We start from the raw sequence: 22,332 nt of genomic DNA, 5'->3' as shown, positions 1-22,332 counted from the left end.
AAATCCATAGCTTAGCCCTTTCATTCATCATGTACCATTGTAAATCCAGTCAAAGTTTAACTAATGTATTTTTTCTTAAAATGTGAGAAGAACACGATTAGAATTCAGACACATATTGTGTATCAAAATCACATACGGCCTGACCAATGCGTACTGAGTCTGAAACAAGCGTTTGAAATTTTTATTTATAGAAACAAGTTTGTGTATATGTGACTGCACAACCTTTGTGATTCCCATTGATTGACAATAATAAGAATTTGTATATTGCTTAAATTCTTTGTGACGAACTGAACTCATATGCCTGACGCCCGCAGAGTTTTAGTGACTACTTGATTATTTCTGGATATTTATCTAACTTAGGTTACTGAGTCTTGGTGTAACGTTAAATGAAAGTGAAAATATTAAACAAGTTTATTAAGTGATGCCCAGCGTGTGTGTAAGTTTAGTAGGTGTTTGACTATGTCTGGTCATGTGATGTAACCTAAGATCAAAGAGTCTGGGTGTAACTCTAAGTCTCTGTGTCTCCAATGTTGTCTGACATCATCGTCTCATTTGTGAGTTGAAGTTATATTTCTTACAATTGACGACTCTCACAAGAATAGCTGCTGAACATCTATGGAAAGCGTCTCACTAACTTTGCCCTTTTAATATTTCTTTAAAAGCAATTATATTATAATCTTTGAAGCTATCCTAATTTTCTGACTATGTTATTATTGTGCAAAAATTCAAACATTTATTTTTCTCAGTGCCTGTCTCGTTGTGACCACCTTCTTCAGCAGACCAGAATTTCTCACATCAGCAAGAAATATCCATGAAATAAGTTGCTACATTATATTTTAATAAGACATGACGTCCCAGTATAATTTATTTAGCATAAAACATTTTGCAGCTCACTTAGGCATATCACTGTGGTAGGCATATTACTGTGGTAGGCATATCACTGTGGTAGGCATATCACTGTGGAAGGCATATCACTGTGGTAGGCATTAGAGGTGGAACGAGACAGGTTTTTTAAGTTCGAGACGAGACTCGAGACACTGTCTTGTAAAAATTCGAGACTCGAGACACGAGACAGTAAAATAATGAGCATTTGGTGATGATTTCACTACACAAGTACTAGCGTACTTGTTATATATAAAATTGATAAACCTTTTTTAAACTGAATTTTCACCTGGTGTAAACGATTTAAATACAATATTTTAATAGTGATATGCATGTAGTATTTGTAAACAAAAGTGACACAAACAGCTCTAAAATACCGAAGTTATATATTCTAAGAATTTTGAGCTTGATTGATCATAATTATTATAAACATATTGCTTTGTACATGTATATTTTTACCATCTATTTAATAGGTCTTACTTTTTAATGTAATGTGTAATGAAACCGATAGCCGTCGCTCTACAAAGAAATACCGCAACTAAAAAAACACACGATAACACTTTCATTCTCATCGTTTCATTAATGTTAAGTTTTGTTTGTGTATTAACTTTAGTATGTGAATTATATTTAAATTGTACTCATGAAAGTATATGAATTACTGTATACATGTACATGTATATTCTTATATTAATAAAAATGTCATTGTTAACCGAACACGGACTATGGTCGACACGGCCTTTCGTTCGTTTCTCCGTGTCCGGGCAAGTTTTACCCGCAATTGGTAGTATATAAAAGAGGCCCGAATTTTATGAAGGGCAGTTGGTGTTTAGACACGATACGATAAAATACAGACATTTTACCCGCAAGACTTATTTATTAAATTGGATTATCCTGAGGGTAATTGGATACGACCCGGTATCTGTTTTAAGGACACAAAACCCGAACTACAATATATTAACAGGGTCGTTGTCCTGACTACATGATTAGACTCGCTGGCCAACATAATCAATAGCCACAGGTAGTAACGGACCGGGTATAACTTTGAAGGTAGTTGCCCGCAATCCATTACAATATATGGAGTTGTTGCTACCGCCAGAAGCCATGTTTTAACAAACATGCGCAGGCGCTTTAGTTCTATTTCCTGTCTCGAGTTTGGCAATAGTTAAGTCGAGACGAGACCGATACGAGATGAGACAGGTTGATACTCGAGACGTCTCGTGTCTCGTTCCACCTCTACTAGGCGTATCACATATCACAAGTGTCTTCATAATGACCTTCCTTTTACAAGTTAAAGATGTAGTTGCGTCAAATTTAAGTTGATCTTAAAAGAAAGCATTTTTTTTTCTCTATCAGTTGATATGTTGTTTGTTGTGTTACGCGATCGCATTGCCAAGATATTTGAAGATTAAAACCGAAAAAATCTGATCGCCGTAAAAACGCTCAGGCCACCAAAACGTGCCCAGACTTGCCCAAAATGATGTCACGCGTTTGGCAACCTGTCTCTATCTCTCGTATTCACATCGGGTATTTGCGATAAAACTCTAGTCTTACGCGGCTCTATTGGCATATATCTTATTTTGTATTTGCTCATGTTGGCTAGAATAAAATTTTTCATCCTGCTACAGATGCATTATTATGAATGTTTAAAAGGCCTCAAATAACGAAAATTGAAAATTTGTTCTACTCACTTTCTCCAAATGTTGTGTAAACATTTGGGTACTGACTACCAATTTTACCGGTCTACGGTAATTCTGTCAAGTCACTTTATGTAGAACGCGGTCTTTGTATCAGCACAGTTCTGCAGCTACCCATATAAACGATATACAGCCTCCCATAAGCCCCGCCCACATTATGTCGCCTATTACCTATTGCCTACGTACTAGTTTCTTACTAGTATTCTTACCGAATACTAAATAAGTGAAATAAGCAAGCCACCTCTTTGAAAAGAATATAGACAGGGATAGAGTTTTAAGGATGAGAAGTCTGCTGCAAACTGGATTTGAACTCACATTCTCCAGTTCTGCGGACACCCATATACCATATCCGATTCACTACAATATTCTGCAAATCATGTTTTGCATTATCTTCAATAATATTATTTTATTATATAATTTTTACAAGCAAAAATATTTTCATCTCGGCATAAAGCTTTTATTAAAAATATTCATCAAGTCGTGGCCACTCACATAATATTAGCTGATACAATAAGACAAATTCATCTACTGCAACAAACTCAAACAAAACATCATCCAGCACACATTCAAGTCTCGCTTTCTCCTTTATGGCAGTTTCCACACTGACAAAGCTTCTTCGGCTGGTGGGACGACATAAACATTCTGTAATCAGTAAAACAAGTAAATGTAAACAAAGTAGATGCAATAAATATGTCATTCATAGATATGTCATTCTAAAGCGTATATATTGACAGCTTCCAAATTGGGAGTTAAATAGATTGCGAGTGTAATTTTAAAAACGAATAAACGATTAATAATGGCACAAGTACGCCAAGCCAACGATTCGAAGCTTTGGTTCTGGAAATTAAAGATTTGCAATGATCAATCGATTTTACCCACTTCCTACGAGTGAAAATAATTTGTAATCATGACTCTAATTTACCAAAGAAAATTCGAAAAAAATATTATAGCTAGGTAAAACGGCAGATAAGCTATGAAACGATGATTGGAGATAGCAAAGAATTATCATTTTATTAATTAGTATATGTATTTATGACTATAAAAAATATTACATTTACTAAAGTATAGAAGACTCTAAGTTAATTTACCTCCATTCTGTCTTCTTCTGCAGCAAAACGCTGCTGACGCCTGTCAGCTTTGGCCATAGGCTGTCTACTCTAATCTTTTACTAAAGGTTGCTCAGATAACTCTGAGTAGCGGTCGCTCGAACTTGAAGCTATTTTAAAACTATGTATAACTTAGTAATTGTTGAAACGCGTTGAATCAGTAACGATGAGAATGAATTCTCTAACGATGAGAATCTTCGAGATCACAGACAACGCGTTTTACGAGTGATAACATTTATTACGGCCTATATAAAAATTTCGCACGCATGATTGGCTAACGAATCGACCTCATATTTATTGCTCGTGGTTTCGTTTCAGATACCTTGCTTGTGACGTCACGAAAAAGGCACCCGCTGGAACGTGAGTTTTTTAAAAGAGGGCCTCATTCAAACGCAAATATCTCTGGACAGGGTTAGTCTACAAAGACAAAAATGGCATCAAATTGTAGCTGATGTTTTAGCCTTTTATGAGTCCTAATTTCATTTTTGTCGCAACTACATCTTTAAAGTAGATACCAGTAGGGCATGAAATCTCACTGCGAAATACTGGTTGCAATTATTACTGAAAGTAACTTTGAAAATTAATGACACAAGATTTAATACAGAATTGATTGTAATGTTTTACGTAGCTCATCTATGTTTATAGGTTACCACTGTAAACCGCAGACAAGGTTACACTACTGCATTCCTACAAAATATACCCAATATGTCTTAATGAATTCTAAAAGTATACACTTTAATGGGAGCAAAAATCATATGCCCAATATGTAGCGCCTGAGAGCGTTTAGTGACTTCTGGCTATTGATCGGATTCAAGGTTAGGGAGTCACCGTGCGATGTGGAACATTGAATTCTTTGTGTCTCCAATCTCGTCTGATGTCATTGTCTTATTTGAGAGTTAAAACTATAATTCGTACAATTGATGACTGACTCAATAACAACTGCTAACCAATTATTGCGAGTTTCTCACCAATTATGTGCTGGTAATACTACGTGTACTTTTGAAGTAATTATGTTATAGTAATTGAAGCCATCCTAATTTTATGGCATATTTGTTTTTTTGATTAAAGGCAAGCAGTAATTTGTTTTAACAATGCGTGTTTGCTCATGGCCATCTACATCAATGAGCCAGAACTTCTCAAGAAGTTATTTCACAAGATATGTTTTTCAAGAAATTTTTCTCAAATAAAAAGGCCAACGTGATGAAACCTAGAAGATTGCCTACTTCGTCAATTACTGAGAATGATAATTGCTGGTGCGCTGTAAATGCTGGTGCAGTGCAAACAATTGCCAGCTAGCTAATGCTCATGAAAAGATTCAGAGAAGTTTGTAGTTTGTCTTGTATGAAATGTGCTCAAGAATTACTTTAATGAATAATGACCTTTTGTTTTTATAATAGTTGCAGTTTTCTTTCGAGCCAGGGGTTGCGACCATGTTCCATGGCAACGTTAACAATACGGACACCTTCTTCGTCTTCATTTATTATCTACTTTGTTGTCACAGGGAAATCATTTGTCCTCCCTTCTGTAACATTTTCACCAATTTCAGATAAATGTATAATGAATTAAATATACACTGTATATTTTTGTTATATTTGTATGGTGAATACAAGTATATAGTAAATATGAGTATAACGCTAAATACGAATATTCGCTCTCCCTCTTTTCACAAAATATTTCAAGTAGAATGCTGAACTAAAAGAAATCGGTCCTCATATCTTTTTCAAATGTTGTGAAACATTTTTTTTCAAACAGCATCTCGGTGTCTTTGTTGTTTTGATGTATGTAAAAAGTACATCAATGGGCAAATTCAAACTCGAGCAAAGATTTTGAGTTTGTATGGTGAAATAAGGTTTAGATGTGGAGGTGGACAACTCATCATGTTTCACTTCGTAATGGGAAAAATTTTATAGCAGTATAATCGTATCCTGAAGGTGCTCTGTATATATTAAAGTTGCTTGATGTTTGCTCTGGCCCAGTTGCCATGATTGGCTAGCTAATTGTTAGTGAGTAGGTTTATAACTGATATTGTTGCATTTATAATGTAATTCAAAATAAGTTGCTTTAAAATGATAATTATTTAAAAAGACCATTTAAAGATTGCACAAGTTATTTTAAAACAATTTTAAATTTTTGAATTTTGTTTCAACTTTTGTTAAATTCTTTAAATTAATAAAAAATGAATCCTTATGATTTTAAGTCAAATGAATGTAAGCTACTTTTTTGAATTTTTAAAAAATTTCAAAAATATAAAAAGTTTATAAAGTAATATTTAGTTTAATTTTAAAAGTAATTTAACTATTTTATAATTTTAAAATAGCTAAACATAGATTTATTTATACAAATGCCAAAAGAAAAAGATTTAAACTGTATTCAACAATCCCACGTTGTCTGCATAACACTCATTGCATGGCTGTTGCCAGTACCAATATCTTCAGCGCCTCTTCCTTTAACTCAAGTTTTATTCAGCCTTGTTTCTCTTAGTATGTGATAATAGTAACTATTTTATATAATTATCCTTATTAAATATTTTATGTATCAATGAATCTGACTGTTTATATATACAATATTTAGTATAATTAGAGCTGTGTCTGTATATCCTTCTGTTTCTCTGTCTGAATCCACAGTTTCATATTAAAAAAAATATTGCATCGTAAAGGATTTGAACTCTTACCTCATCGAATATTTCGAAAACGTGGGCTCAGAATGTGAGCTGTTTCTGACTTGTTATCCTTCTACGTAAAGGGAACAAATGACAACTAGCTGGCATTCTCTAACAGTTTTCTCTGTTCTCATACCTTAATATTTTGTGAAAAAGTGTAAAATTGTCAACAGACAAAACAGAATATTTGGCAATTGAACTATATAGGAGTTGTGCCACCCTTGAAGTGTTGTAAAAACCATTAGAAATAAAACCCTTGGCTTTTTGTGCTGCAACATTTGTAACTAAAAAAATTATTCAGGTTTCAATGTCTTATGGAGTTCATCGCAGCTTCAATGACAGTTATTGCTAGAAATTAGATAACATAATTTCACATCCAATGTATGCATCTGAAAATCCACTTGTAAGACTTGCCTATAATACTGAGCATATCACTTGAGTTTTCTACAATTTAGTGTTTTTAGGAGCACTGGTACTAATTATTCTTTTAACTGCCACTCATGTACAAATTTGGCTATCGGCCTAGTGCCAGCCATTTTACCGAAAATTGCCGTTGTTGCTTTAAGATATGTATACAATATTTTTTCAGTTCCAAACTCTATCTAGAACATTTTTGTCAAATCTTTTATTTTTCCAACATTTTAACCAAAATCGCTATGCAAAAAAATCCAATGTATCTATACTTTGTGCGATGATAAAGCTATGTAAAGCTATGGTCGCTTCGAAGCTAAAACGATCCTCCACAATGTTCCTTCCCCTTACAAAACTATTACTTTCACCACTATCAGAGTAAGTGCTGCTACTTTAATTATCTGTATAATCACGAAAATCTGAATATGAAACGGCTATAAGGTCATCAACATAAGTAATTTCCTATTTTCTGACTCTCGCGGTACTTAACAAAACTACGTGTCCCAAACATCGTCTGACGTCATAGTCTCATTTATGAATTGAAATTATGTTCCATACAATTGACAACTCACTCAATAGTAGCAGCTGAACAATTATGGCAAGCATCTTACTAATTTAGGGCTGTTAATGTTAACTTTGAAGCAATTATGTTTTAGCAATTTTAAACTTCTGACAATTTTGTCAAAATACAAAAAAAATGTTTGTTTCCTCATAAACACATTCAACAAGGAGCCAGATGTTCTCACATCAGCAAGGAATTTCTATGAAATAAATTGCTACATTATATTGTAATCAAACATGACCTCCAAATACAATTTATTTAATATTGAACATTTGGTAGCTTACTTAGGCATATCGCTGTAAGCATATCATAATGACATTTTTCTAATAAATTAAAGTGGATACTGGTAGGGCATGAAAGCTCACCGCGAATTACTGCCTGTAATAATTATTTAAAGTATTTTATGAAACTAATGACACAAGATGTGATATATAATTGATTTTAATGTCTTGCATAGTTCGTCTTTGTTGATCATCAAATACTTCTGTAAACCACAGACAAGGTTAAACTACTGCATTCTTCCTATAAATGTCCAATATATGTAACAGAATTCCAAACGTACGTAAACATAAATGTCCAAAGAATCTGATAGCAGATTTTAGGAAGCAACCTCATAATAAAGGTTTTGGACATATTATGTCCAAAACCTAAAGTCTAAGAACCTTTAGTGACTTTTGACTATTGATTAAACTTGAGGTTAGGGAGTCATTACGTAACTTTTAATTATTTGCGTCTCCAATCTCCTATGATGTCATTGTCTCAATTGGGAGTTAAAATTATAATCCATACAATTGATGACTGACTCAATAACAACTGCTAACAAAGTACCACAAGTTTCTCACTAATTGTGCGCTAGTAATACTTTTTTTGAAATAATTATGTTATAGTGTTTTAAACTATTATAAATTTCAGACATATATGTTTTTTGAAAAAGGCAAGCAGTAATATATTTTCAATGCATGCTTGCTCATAGCCATCTGCATCAATGAGCCAGAGTTTCCTACATCAGCAAACATTATTTATGGAAGAAATTGCTAAAATGTCTTATTGTAATCAAAAAGTATGATTTTAAGTTGTTTAGTTTTAGGTTTAGTACATTTTTCATGTTTAATCAACGCAGAGTACAGGTGTAATCAGTTATGACACAGTGAATGACCTATTTATGAAAATAATAACTAGAGCAGTTTGGCTGGTATAACTACTAAAGTATTCAATTTGTCTTTTGGTTACTCTCATCTATTTGTTATCTCACAATGAGTTTTAACAGATGTTGAAAGAGATGTTGGCCGACAGATGGTGAATTCCTGCTTTGACATGATGACAGAATACTCACTTGCATGCTAAATTTATCGTGATGGGCAGGTACAATGATCTGCAAGGTAAGTGCCTATTGACAGTTTTAGTCAAAACCCATGTATAGATTAACTAATATTTCTGGTTCAGAAAATCATTATTAGGAGTTGTCACTCTCATCAGTCTGATCAGTCTAATAAAAGATACAGATTGGAGTTGTTCACTCTCTTTGCTTTTTGCGGTTGATAGGTTTTTAAAATAATTCCACTTTTGTTGAGTGTCAGTTCCTGGATAAAAAATTGGTCTGCAGTCATTTGAGAATGTGCATTGCGACACAACACATTTATATTTGGATTAATTAACTAGTGTGTTTTATTTCCTGCTAGTGCAGAGAGTGCTCAAAGAAAACAAGCCACTTGATCCAATGTAGAAGATAGCCTACTTCATCAATAATTGAGGATACTTGTTGGTGCACTATAAATTCTGATGCAATGCAGACAATAGCTAGCTAGCTAATGCTCATAAAAAGATCCAAAAAGGTTGTAGTTTGTCTTGTATGATGGGGTAATCATATCCTGAGGGTGCTTTGTATTTGGGTTGCTTGATGTTTGCTCTGGCCCAGTAGCCATGCTTGGCTAGCTAATTGTTGGTGATGAGGTTTATAACTGATATGGTAGCATTTACAATGCAATTCAAAATTAAGTTGTTTTAAGAAATAATTACTTAAAGTGTGAATTTAAAGATTAAATAAATTACTTTAAAACAATTTCAAAATTTTAAATTTTGTTTCAATTTTTTGTTAATTTTTGTAATTTTGGTTTAAGAAAAAGAGTCTCCTTATGATTCAAATTTAGCAGAATTCTAAGAAATTTTTTATGTTTTAAAATTTTAGAACGTTTTGAAATTTTGTCAAGTAAGTTTTAGTTTAAGTGTAAAAGTAATCTTGAATTAGTTAAATTTTAGAAAACTTTGAACTAGTTAAATTTTAAGTCATCTAACTAGTTTAAAAGTTTGAAATATATTTAATAGTATATACTGCAAGGGCCAGACGTTAAGCACGTTTTTATCAATCTCATGTTGTCTGCATACCACTCATTGCATGGCTGATGCCAGTGCTAGTATTTTCAGTGCCTCTTTTTTTAACTCAGGCTCTATTCAGCCTTGATAATCTCAACATGTGATAATGGTAACTATTTTATATAATTATCCTTATTAAATGTATGTATCAACAAATCAGACTATTTACATGTTCAATTTTAGTACAATTTGAACTGTGTCTCTCTATCCTTCTGATTCTCTGTCTGAATTTACGGTTAGATCTTAAAAATAGATTGCATCGTAAAGGATTTGAACTTGTGACTACATATAATTTAGGATATATAACACGTGGGATCAGATAGTGAGCTGTATCTGACTTGTTATCCTTTCTGTGTAAAGGGAACTGGTGACAAATAGCTGACATTATCTGACAACTAAGGCCTCTGTGCTCATAATTTAATATTTTGTGACAAATGTTAAGTTGTCAGCAGACCACATAGAAAGCTTGTCAATTGAACTGTTGAGGAGTTGTGCCACCCTTGAAGTGTTGTGAAAACCCATTCGAAAAACTCATTTGGCCTGTTGTTCTGCGAAATTTGTGATTTAAAATACTTTCAGGTTTTAATGTCTCACAGAGTTCATCGCAGCTTTAATGACAGTTCTTGCTAGAAATTAGATAACATAACTTCATATCCAACTTCATGCCAATAATCAACTTGTACGACTTGCATGTGCTGAACAATTCACTTGAGTTTTCTACAATTTGATAATTTTAAAGGCACTGCTGCTAATTATATATAAACTTGAAGGTCAAAAAAGGTTTTGAAATACTTTGCAGATTTTCTAAAATATAATTAGCTCGCAAAGCTATTTATTTTATCATTTTTAAGATCTTTGTAGCAATTATTCTGTTAAATTGATTTCAGTGAAGTAAAATATTATAGAAGAATCCAACGTGCCTGTGTAAAGTCTAGTACAATAAGAAAATTGAAGCTTGTTTGCTCATGAGATTTTTAAAGTTTTGAAAGCAACCTAAAGTCAACAAAAGTCAGCCATTTGCTTCTCATGTATAGAAACTACAGTATGTGTCTAATTGTGTCAGCATTACCATTTATTGGCATACAGTAAGTTAGATATTGTGTATTGTTAAAATATCTCTGTTATAAACTCAACTCATTTGTGCAGTACTAGCACCTGAGAATGTTTAGTGATTGCTTGATTACTTCTGGTCCTTAATCTAACTCAAGGTTAAGGAGTCTTGGTATGACTCTAATTCTCTGTGTCTCCCACCTTGTCTGACATCATTGTCTCATTTGGGAGTTAATTATAATCCTTGCTATTGACTGCTACTAACTGCGGAGCAATTATGACATCAGGGTTTCAGTATAATTTGTACTGCGCGCATTTTTCGGTTTATCTGATTTTGCAAATATCTTTTTTATAAACTTCTTTAGTGGAAGTGTTCCGCTCATAGGTTTATTATCTGTTTTCTGTCCCAAAAACTAAATTGTTTCGAGATTTCAGTTGCTCCAATGTGAAGCATCAGTACTTGCAACAGCAGAAAAAGTCAGAAACGATACAGTAGTTGCTTTATAGAACGTAGCAAAAAGCCAGGTTTTGGTTACATCCATCATTTGTGGCTTGAACGTTTCTGGGTGTGATTCTCGTTTCGGGTGCGACAGGTCCTGGGGTCGAATCCTGGTGAAACCGAAAAAGTTTTTCGAGGCTAATTAGACAAGAAACTTTAAATATGCTTTGTTATTGTTTTGGAGACACTAACCAAATGTTAAAGTTTCTTTACATAATTCATAGCGCTATGAGTTGTGGGTATGTTTCTAGCTTTCGCTGTAAGTGGTCCCGGGTTCAAATCCTTGTGTAGCCGACTTAAATTTTTAAGATTGATATGAAAAGAAACTTCAAATATGTTTGGTTCTTGCTTTGGAGACACTAACCAAATGTCAGAGTTTCTTTACATCTTTCATAGCGCTGTGAGTTTTGTGTATGTTTCTAACTTTGAGTGTAAGAGGTTCCCGGGTTCAAATCCCGGTCAAGCTGGTCACGCTTTGTTAAGAATTGTCTCCACCAATATTTCAAACAAGCAATCATTTCAAGGTTATTATTTTTAGTATAATTAGAGCTGAGTCTGTCAGTCTGTACTTTAGTCTGTCTGAGGCCAAAGTTTGATGTTGAGAAATAAAATGGCATCACAAAGGTTTCGAACTCGCGATCTCATATAACTTGAAATATTTTTGAAAACTTGAGAACAGATTGTGAGTTAGTTTTCACTTGTTTCACTTACTGACCTCTGTGCTCGTAGTCTCATATTTTGTGACAAAGTGTCTGGTTTACACCAGAATACCCAGAAGATAATTTTATGGTAATTGAACTTTTTAGGAGTTATGCCACCCTTCCAGTGATATGACAACTATTTATAAACCTCCTTTTGCAGCTAATAGAACTGAAACATCCTTCGTTAAAGGTGATCTTAGATTCCAATGTCCTACAGAGTTCATATCGCAGCAACAATAATAGTTTTTACTAGCTATTAGACAGCCCGACTCTATATCCAATCTATCCTTGTGACAATTCACATGGAAGACTTGCCTATAATGAACATTTCATTTGTGTTTAGTTGCTCTGTAAATTATGGAAGCACCTGTCCTAATTCTATATAAACACAAAGGTTACAAAAATTTGAAAATGTTCTACAGATTTTCTAAAATGAAATTAATCTGCAGAGCTATTTATTTCACTGTTTTTAAATTCTTTGTACAAATCAAGCATCAAGCATTATGAGAAGATTGTAGCTTTGTGTTTGTTTATTAACTTTTACACTTTTTGCTTATCAGGGGCTTAAATGTGGTGTGTACAGGGAGGGCTCACTTGGCATTGTTCACATACCAGCGTTCTAACTATGTCAACATTCATCAACCCACTATTCAATGCCACAAGCTAATTGACCCTGTTGATTATTGACCAATTATATCACTACAATATAGATAGACACAGTTACAACTGTAGTAGCTGGCTTAAAGGTTGACATGCAACAAAATTCACATTACCGTTATTTGGTATGAAAAGATTCACCAAGTCTTACTATGTTGTGTTGTTGGTGCAGAGTATGTAGAAAGGTGATTACAAGCTCTTACAAGCTCAAAAGCGAACAGAAAATTGCAGCTACACGAGACCGCAGTAGTTTGGATTTCCTTTCCAAAACGGCTCAAATGTGATGTAGTTGTGAGATATGGTTTCTGTTTACACTTTCTTGCAACCTTAGTCGCCGAAATATTTTTACAAATATATTTCACGCATTCAATAAAACTATGTCTATTGTTCTTATGTGTCTGTTTTATCATCATCGTAATGCTGTCACTTTTAGCACTGATATCTTATAACTTACCATAAAAATTTGTTTAACTTTTTAGCCTTAGCTTGAAGGAGTACATACCATTGTCTGATAATCATGACGAGCCTGTTGGTCACTTGTGATAATCAAAAAGTGCTGAATACGTGACAAGACGATACCCAAATTTCGTGGCTACATCATCGAAATAAAGAGATTCCAATCTACGTCGGCTTTTCGTTTTTGAGCTTTTAAGAGCTTGGAATCACATTTCCACATATTTGGCACTTACAACACAACATAGTAAGACATGGTGAATATTTTGATACCAAATAACTGTAATGTGAATTTTGTTGCGAGTCAACCTTTAAGCAGAGTTACACTAATTATCATGGGACGACGTCACGTCAGACACAAAGTCTCGGCATTAATGTTTCTGTTGATCACTGCAGATATTTTAGGCAGCAAACTTATGAATGCTTGTCTTTATGGCAAATATGTTAGTAATCAAGGCACTAGCCTATGCTAGCTTTTACAATAAAAACTGGCCTAAAAACATAGCAAAATATTGTTTTCAATTGTGAAGAAGTTGTGTGCCCCTATCCTAGCCTTACTGTAAATGTTGCCAGCCTTCAGTTATTTATAGAACAGAGTGATGCAACTATTTTTTGTTAATATCTGAGTGAATTGACTCAATCCAGAACTGCAGACATTAAAATCCTATTTATGGCTATGATCATGGTTAGGTGAACATAATTTCCTAATAACCATTAGAGTAACATCTGTCAGGATTGCCTGTTTGAGAATATTCCGGATTATGTATCTAATTACAGTAATACCTTGAAATACATATGACTGGCTTGACATAGGAATTCCGGGTGGCATTTTTTATTTGAGACACGAGCATACGAGACAGTTTCCAATACAGCCACTAGGGTGGCAAAAACAGCTTTGCTCGGTCTATCTTGTTGATAAATTCTAAAAGTATTAGTAAGGTTAAAAGTGAAGGAGAAAGAGAGTCAAAAGGGTCAAAAGGTTTTGTGTAGTGGAAAACAATTAGGAGAGAAAATATAAACAACTGTAAAGGTTTTCAAACTTTGTCAAAAACTGTAACTTTCAAACTTTATACCATGAGTCAAATGGGCCAAGCAAGAAGTAGATGGTTATTTAGACAAAAACATGTTTATTTATTGCTGAACGTGGCATGTAGGAGACAACTCCAAGTTTCTAGATATACAGAGAACTAAGCAAATGTTTATCACTGCCACAATACCAGAATAACTCTAACATAGTTATTTTGCAACATTCATGAGTCTATATTGACCTTCAGAGTCTATATTGATTTTTATATTAAAGTTGTTTGAATTTTGGACATGGCTAACTTGTCATAATTGGCTAACTAACTTTTATGAGTAGGCTTAAAACTGCTATGGCTGGACTTATAATATAACTAGATGCGTGCCCTGCATTTAGCACTAACAATAGTTTCTTGCACAAAAAATCATATTTTCAATATATATATAACATTTACTAGTTTAATTTTAAACTGAAGTGTTTATTCAGTTATATCTTGGATAATCTTTACATTTGCTAATTTGCAATTGACAGTTGCTAATTGTCTTGCTATTAGCAATTCAATTAGCAACTGCCATTTATAATTGCTAATAGCAATTACTAATTGTTGAAACTTGGCAATGTTTAAACTTTAAACACTATATTAAAACTATGTTATATAATCAGTCTGTAGTCTCTTAAAAATTGTCTCATTAATAAAATATATTAACCGTTTCACTGCCTCACTACTCTTCGTGCCAAGTGCCTCAAAACTGTTCAATTAAATTGTATTGGGATTCTGATTGCTCCAATGCAAAGCTTTAGCACTTGCAACAGCAAAAAGAGTAAAATAAATTGGGTTATCGCTAATAAAGCTGTACCGAGAAGTCAAATTTTGTTTATACTATTCATGATTCAATTTTCGCTTTTGGTGCAGAAGGTCCCTGGTTCAAATCTTGGTTCGGCCAAATATTTTTTAAAGAATGATCTGTAAGTGTGTGTCAATGTTTTGTTGTTGCTTGGGGGAGACTTTCAAGAAAACAGTTTTTGTTTATGTAATTTGTAGCTTGGTGGTATAGAGTATGATTCTTGTTTTGAATGTGAATGGTGTCGGGTTCAGGTTTCAGTCAAGCCAAATGGTTGGATAAGAATGATTTGAAAGTGCGTTTCGATTTATGCTCTCTTGTTGCTTGGGAGCCACTACCAAGAAATCAGTTTTCATTTATGAAATTTGTAGCTTGATGATTTAAGGGTATTATTCTTGCGGTTGGTACAAGAGGCCCTGAGTTCAAATTCTAATGAAACCAAAAAATCTTTAGAACAACGATCTAAAAGCATGTTTCAATATACATTTATCTTTTGTTATTGCTATGGAAACACAACCAAACAATTGGAGTTTGTTTACAATCTTCAGATATCTGATTAATTAATTCTTGATGGTTGATGTTTGGCGATTAATTTTATCAGGGTCCACATGAGGAACTCGAATTATCTCAGAGGGCCATCAACTTTTTTGAATTGTACAATGCCCTCAATCGAATATTTTGAATATGTTACTGATATTAATAAGGGCATAGTACTCTACAAATATTTATATTAAGTTATGTAAAATTGTTGTAAATAGAAAAATAAAACTATTGGTTCTATCAAATTATTATTGAACTGTAATATTAATTATTGTCCAAATTTAGTGTAAATTGTGCTACTGAACAGGACCTTATTTATTCATTTTGGAGTCGTGTGCACTCAACAGTGAAAGAGTAAAAATAAACTTGGCCATGACTACATTGGCATTAAAAATGAACTTACACAATATTTTTAGAGTTTATCAGAATATAACATAATTTTTCTATCATTTGCCACTGTTTTTGATGTTTGAGATTATGCGATTGCCAAAATGTTTCAAGATTAAAATCGATAAAAATTGATCCCGGTTAAAATGTTCAAAACTTTTATAATATTATGACTACTTATAAACAAATTACATAAAGCAGAAAGTTAAATATTTAGTTATCTATGCTCACATGGGCACAACGTTAGACAAGTGTGATAGTTTTCAGTAGCAGTAACTTAACAAGAACCATAATTATGGTGTTTTTGTGACGGTGGGGAGGAGTATTCTGCATTCATTTTTGTACCACTGAAATGTTAGTTACTGAACAAGAGGCTATTTCCAGATTGGCAGCATCACCAAGTCAATGTGTCAACCATTTTGCAGGTTTTAGCTAGGTCAAAACATCACTGACTTTCCCTAGCCAACTCTTGCATAATTCCTACGCCTAACAGAACACGTTTCGAACCAATCAAGACACAGCAGGGCACACAAGACACACCGTGTATTAACGCGGCAATGGTAATGCGACCTTCAAATCTATTCAATGCGTAGGTTACATACCAGGGATGAATTATCTCCGCCTCCTATACATTGAGGAGGGAGGCGAAGAGCTGATGTAAGCTGTGATTGGCTGAGGCTTTCTCACTGTTTTCAAGACAATAGCCAGCTCATGCCGTTCGCGTGCGCTTAACTACTGGATGTAGAAAATTTTCGACTGGGAGTAACAGCTGCATGCAAAGGTAATATTGAACAGTGTAGCATTTTCATTATGTTGTATTTAGTGCTTGAACCAGGTTAATAACAAACAGTCTACACAAGGACAAGTGTTGATCTAAAAGCTTCTCACATTATTAAAAAGTTTCCAATTTGTTTTAAAAAGGAGATGCAAGGATATCCGTAGGATTGCAACCTGAACTAGGTAATGAGCAAACCCAAGCAGCACGATTTACAGCAATCGGCATCTATAGAAAATTCTAATCGGTTGTTGTATATATTAGAATACATAATGTTAACTAAATTATGGTTTTACTTTGAATGAAACTGAGGTATTTTTTTTCCCCTGACCCCTGGTTTGGGTAGAAATGATGTCGTGTGCCAATGCATTCCGGTTGTAGAACATGTTTGTGTCACTCATGCATTGCTCGCACCTTTGGTTTCGGTTATTAATAATCAATCAAACTTTTGCTTCTCTACAAGCTCAATCGGAGTGATAATAATTGTCTTGTTTATTTAAAATCGTAAGATATCATATAAGTTAGCCTTGACTTTGTCTTCAATGTGAGAGTACACCAAAAAAAATTCAGCCTGTGTGTCACAAAGTGGTGATGCAATGTGACAGGTTCAAGATATCTGGTGTTGTGATTGTATCCTGATGTCTGCACAAGGCTAAGAGTTAAGACGTCCGGGTGTAATATTGCGGCTAACATGTATAAGTAATAATATGCAGGAGATTGCTGTGAGAGTATGATATAATCCTTTATTACTGACTTGTAGCCATGCACGCTGTAAACTGAATTCTTCAATTCTCATGAACTGCTGCAGTCAGGCTATTTATACCTCCTTACAATTATTCTAGAAACTTCCAGAAAATCCATTCAGGAAAAATCTAGTAATAGAACAATGCTTCTAAATTTATGATCATGACACATCAGCGTATTGCGCAATAGCTATTGTCCTGCTATAACATTGTTTATGATACTATATACAGCACTCAGAATCTGTGACAACTCCCCATTCAACAGGAAATTTATAGTCAAATTTCCAGCATTAAGATTCTGAGTCTATTCTGCTCATGTAGTCCGCTCCGACGTTGTCTTTCCCTTTGATCGATTCCACCGTCATGCGATAATTCTGTAGATATAGCGCCCATCTCATCACTCTGCTGTTCTCATACTTTGCGCGATTGATGTAGGTTAGTGGTTGGTGATCCGTTTGTAGTATGAACTCCACGCCGTAGAGATATGGTAGATATTTCTTTACAGCCCATACAATTGCCAGGCACTCTTTCTCTATTGTTGAGTAATTCCTTTCACGGTCCAGTAGTTTTTTGCTAGCATAGCTGACATGAAATAGCTTTCCATCATGTTCTTGTAGTAGTACAGCTCCGAGTCCAGTGTCTGACGCGTCAGTCCTTAGGGTGAACTGCTTCGTTATGTCGGGTAGTTTCAGAACTGGTTTCTCGGTTATGGTCGCTCTTAATTTCCGGTATGCCTTCTCTTGCGCATCTGTCCAGATAACTTTATTAGGTTGTCCTTTTTTAGTCAAGTCCGATAGAAGACTTGCTATCGCCGCGTAATTTGGGACGAACTCTCGGTAGTAGCCTGTCAATCCTAGAAACGACCGTACTTGAGTCTTGGTCAGAGGCCTTGGAGCTTCAGTGATTTTCTCCACATTGTCTTCCATCGGTTTCAGTTCTCCCCGATCGATCTTGTGACCTAGGAACTCTATAGATGTTCCACCGAGGTAGCATTTTGTCGGTTTGATTGTGAGCTGTGCCTTGGCCAAACGAGTGAAGAGTTCTCTCAGTGCGTCCATGTGATCCTCCCATTTGGCAGTGTGTATGATGATGTCATCGATGTAGTTGTCTACTCCTGGTAAATCCTTTAATAGCTTCTTCATGCCACGTACAAATGTTGCTCCAGAGTTGACCATCCCAAATGGCATCCTGATGAACTCGTATTGTCCATCTGGAGTGACAAATGCAGTCTTCGGTATGTCATTCTCTTCTACGGGAATCTGCCAGTAGCCCTTAGTTAGATCTACCTTCGAGAAGTAGTGATCACCGCTCATCTTTTGAAAAAGATCGCTTGCTGTTGTCATTGGCTCTGGATCAAACACTGTTATTTTGTTCAAGTTCCGGTAGTCAGCACATAGTCGATTGGATCCATCAGGCTTTTTCACGAGTACGACTGGTGATGCATATGGAGAGTTCGATTCTCTGATGATCCCTGTGTTCAGCATATCTTTTATATCTTCTCTAAGTGATTCTCTCACCGCATAAGGTAATGCGTAGGGTTTGGATTTGATAGGCTTATTACTGGTTAGAGTAATCGTATGTTTGATGAGATTGCAGTTTCTCGGTCTGTCTGTGAATATATCTGTGTAGTCCTTGATGATGTCCGTGATCGGCTTTCTCTGCTCATCAGATATATTTTCTCCCATCTTCAGATCTTTCACAGTTCTGACTGACTTTCCCGAATACAACTCCACCAGTGTGCCTTCCTCTTCTACTTCTCCGATACCAGCTACCTCAGTTATTTCCTTTTCACTATCTCTCACATAGTATTTCTTCAGCATGTTAGCGTGGTAGGTTCAGCTTTTACCTTTGACCTGAACTCGGTATGTGTTTATTCCGACCTTCTCTTCTACGTTGTATGGTCTCTGCCAGTGCATTAGTAACTTGTTGTGGTTAGTAGGGAGCAGGATGAGAACTTTGTCACCTTCTTGAAATTCCCTTTTCTTTGCCTTCTTGTCGAAGTAATGCTTGTACCTCTGCTTATTTCCTTCTAGCGCTTTCTGAGCCAACTCCATCGTATCTTCCAGCTTAGCACGCAGATCAAATACGTGTTGGTAGCTACTCTTGGTCTCTCCATCGACATCATCCTGTGTCCAGAGCTGTCGTATAATATCCATCGGCCCTCGTACTGTCCTTCCATACAGCAGCTCGAATGGTGAGAATCCAGTAGATTCCTGTGGGACCTCTCTGTAGGCAAATAGTGCCGGGTTTATGTATCTGTGCCACTGCCTTGGCTCCTGATGGCATAACTTTTTCAGCATTGACTTCAGTGTGCCATTGAATCGCTCCACCAGTCCATTAGCCATAGCATGGTAGGGGGTTGTCGGCATCTGCTTCATGCCGAGTAGTCTGGCAAACTCCTCCATGTACTCAGATATGAATTGGGTCCCTCGATCACTGATTACTTCTTCAGGTATTCCAACCCGACTGTAAATGTCGATTAGAGCTTCAGCCACTGCTTCTGAGCTTATCTCTTTCAGTGGAACAGCCTCAGGGTATCGAGTAGCGTAGTCCACCAGAGTTAGTATATATCTATGCCCTTTTTCACTCGGAGGGTTAATCGGTCCAATCAAGTCGACAGCGCAGCGCTTGAATGGAGTCTCAATTAGTGGAGTCCGCTGTAGGGGAACCTTCTGTACTGAACCTTTCTTTACAGTGCGTTGACAGATGTCGCAGGATCGACAGAATCTCGTAACCTCATCATGTAGACCCGGCCAGAAAAGGTTGGTTAGGATTCGATCAGTAGTTTTACGGATCCCCAGATGTCCACTCAATAAAGAATCGTGGGCGTGTCTCATCACAGCGACACGTAGAGTTTTCGGTACAACTACTTGTTTTATCGGCTGTCCGCTGTTGTACCCTGGGTGATAATATTCACGATAAAGGATGTCCTTCTTCACCATGAACCTGGTTTGTTGTTTGCCTTTCGTTATTGCTTCTGTAGCGTCATACAGCCTCTTTAGAGAATCGTCTTCTCTCTGTGACTTGATGAGGTCTTCTTTGTTTACTTTGATGTTTTCATTGCTGACAACTGATAGTGGTTTTGCTCCTCGTTTATTTTCTATAGCTTGTGCGCGTGTAACTACAGAACACTCTTGATCCTGTTCTGGTAGTGGATTACATGGGGATCGAGCGCCTGAAATATTTCCAAGCATTAGATCGTGAATGGGTGTCTCCATAACCATCGCCGTTACATCTCCCTGATAGAATGGTGTATCGATGCTGATTTTGGCAAATGGCAGTTTTCTAGCAGTGTTATCTGCCATTCGTAGATATCCTTCCTCTCCTGTGTACTGATCATCTTTTACCAGTGATTTCTTGACCACCACTGTGGTGCATCCAGTATCCCTAATCATCTCCACCTGCTTACCATTTACATAACCTCTAACCAGGTTTACTCCATTCTCCATTTTACCAACTTTACCTTTACAACATGCTACTTGTACGTAATGCTTCCCACTTAGCTTAATTTCATCCGTATTCTGTCCTTCTGGATTTGTCTCCCCTTCAGCCACACCCGCCTTGTGCGTAGGTGTCTTGAGTCTTCGACATTCGGCTAAGTTATGGTTATTCATCTTGCAGTGTGCGCAGTACTTGTGAGGCTTCTTATTACACCGATTTGCAATATGCCCCTTTTTGTTATAACTGTGGCCGGTGATGGTTGTCTCATTTGGAGTTGTCTTCCTTATGAATGACATCTTGTGACCATGAGCTGTCAGGTATCGGTCAGCAGCTTCAGCCAACTCGTCACAGCTGTCAAATTTCATCTCCTCTAGATGTACAGCGAGATCCGTAGGACATGCCGCTATGAACTGTTCTCGCAAGTTGAGTTCTTTCAGGTCTTTGCAGTTCGATAGCTCCACCCACTTGTCAATGTAGGTACTGAGTCGAACTAGAAATTGTTGTGGTGTTTCGTCGTGCTCGGCTTTACTCTCTCTGAATCGCTTTCTGTAGCCTTCCTCCGTGAGATTGTAGCGTTTTAACAGAGCTTCCTTCACCTGATCGTAGTCCTTCCTGTTCTCTGCCGCCATTATAGTGTAAGTCTCTGTAGCCTTACCTTTGAGATATTGGCTCAAATGGAATGACCATTCAGCTTTACCCCACTGATAGTTTTCAGCTATCCATTCAAATCGCTGCAGGTAACTATCCATGTCGTCTGTTTTCTCATCAAATACTGGTAGTTTCGGTCTAGGTTTATTGCTACCCCGTTCCAGTCCTGTACTCTCATTTTTGGAGTCATTCATCCTAATATTCTCCACTTCCAGTTTTTTCATCTCGAGCTCATGCGCCAACCTCTTTTCTTCTATCTCTCTTTGCATCTCCAACTCTCTTGCTTGTTTTTGGCTGTCTATCTCCATTTGCTTCATTTGCATTTGGAGTTGTCTGTCCTCAGCTTTGGCCTCTTTTTTGGCTTCTCGTTCCATTCGTCTCTCCTCGCGTCTCTCCTCGCGTTCAATCTCCGCTGCGAACTTTGGTTCGTTCTCTTCAATGAATTTGGCTAGCTCAGCATCCTTTAATCCGAGCTTCTCGCCCATATCCATTGCCCTCTGCATACTGCTCATACTAGTCTCCGCCATTACTGACTGTCTTTTGGTACTCTTTATGTCTTGCGTGAGTTAGACTGATATAATCCTGATCAACGGTAGATATTCCCGGAGCAGCCCCCAAGTTGTCACAAAGTGGTGATGCAATGTGACAGGTTCGAGATATCTGGTGTTGTGATTGTATCCTGATGTCTGCACAAGGCTAAGAGTTAAGACGTCCGGGTGTAATATTGCGGCTAACTATGTATAAGTAATAATATGCAGGAGATTGCTGTGAGAGTATGATATAATCCTTTATTACTGACTTGTAGCCATGCACGCTGTAAACTTAATTCTTCAATTCTCATGAACTGCTGCAGTCAGGCTATTTATACCTCCTTACAATTATTCTAGAAAC

The 22,332-nt window shown here is 36.1% G+C and overlaps 1 protein-coding gene across 1 annotated transcript; it reads right to left on the bottom strand.

The window, feature by feature from the left end:
• Window positions 1-17,642: 17,642 nt before the first annotated feature.
• Window positions 17,643-21,968, bottom strand: LOC137397982 (uncharacterized). Its single transcript, XM_068084082.1, is given in 1 exon segment — window positions 17,643-21,968. A coding segment is annotated over 1 exon segment (4,326 nt).
• Window positions 21,969-22,332: the final 364 nt, after the last annotated feature.

The sequence above is a fragment of the Watersipora subatra genome, chromosome 6, assembly GCF_963576615.1.
Source record: "Watersipora subatra chromosome 6, tzWatSuba1.1, whole genome shotgun sequence".
NCBI lineage: Eukaryota > Metazoa > Bryozoa > Gymnolaemata > Cheilostomatida > Watersiporidae > Watersipora > Watersipora subatra.
Note: the sequence above shows the minus strand (reverse complement) of the source record. Positions and strands in the feature narration are given on the sequence as shown.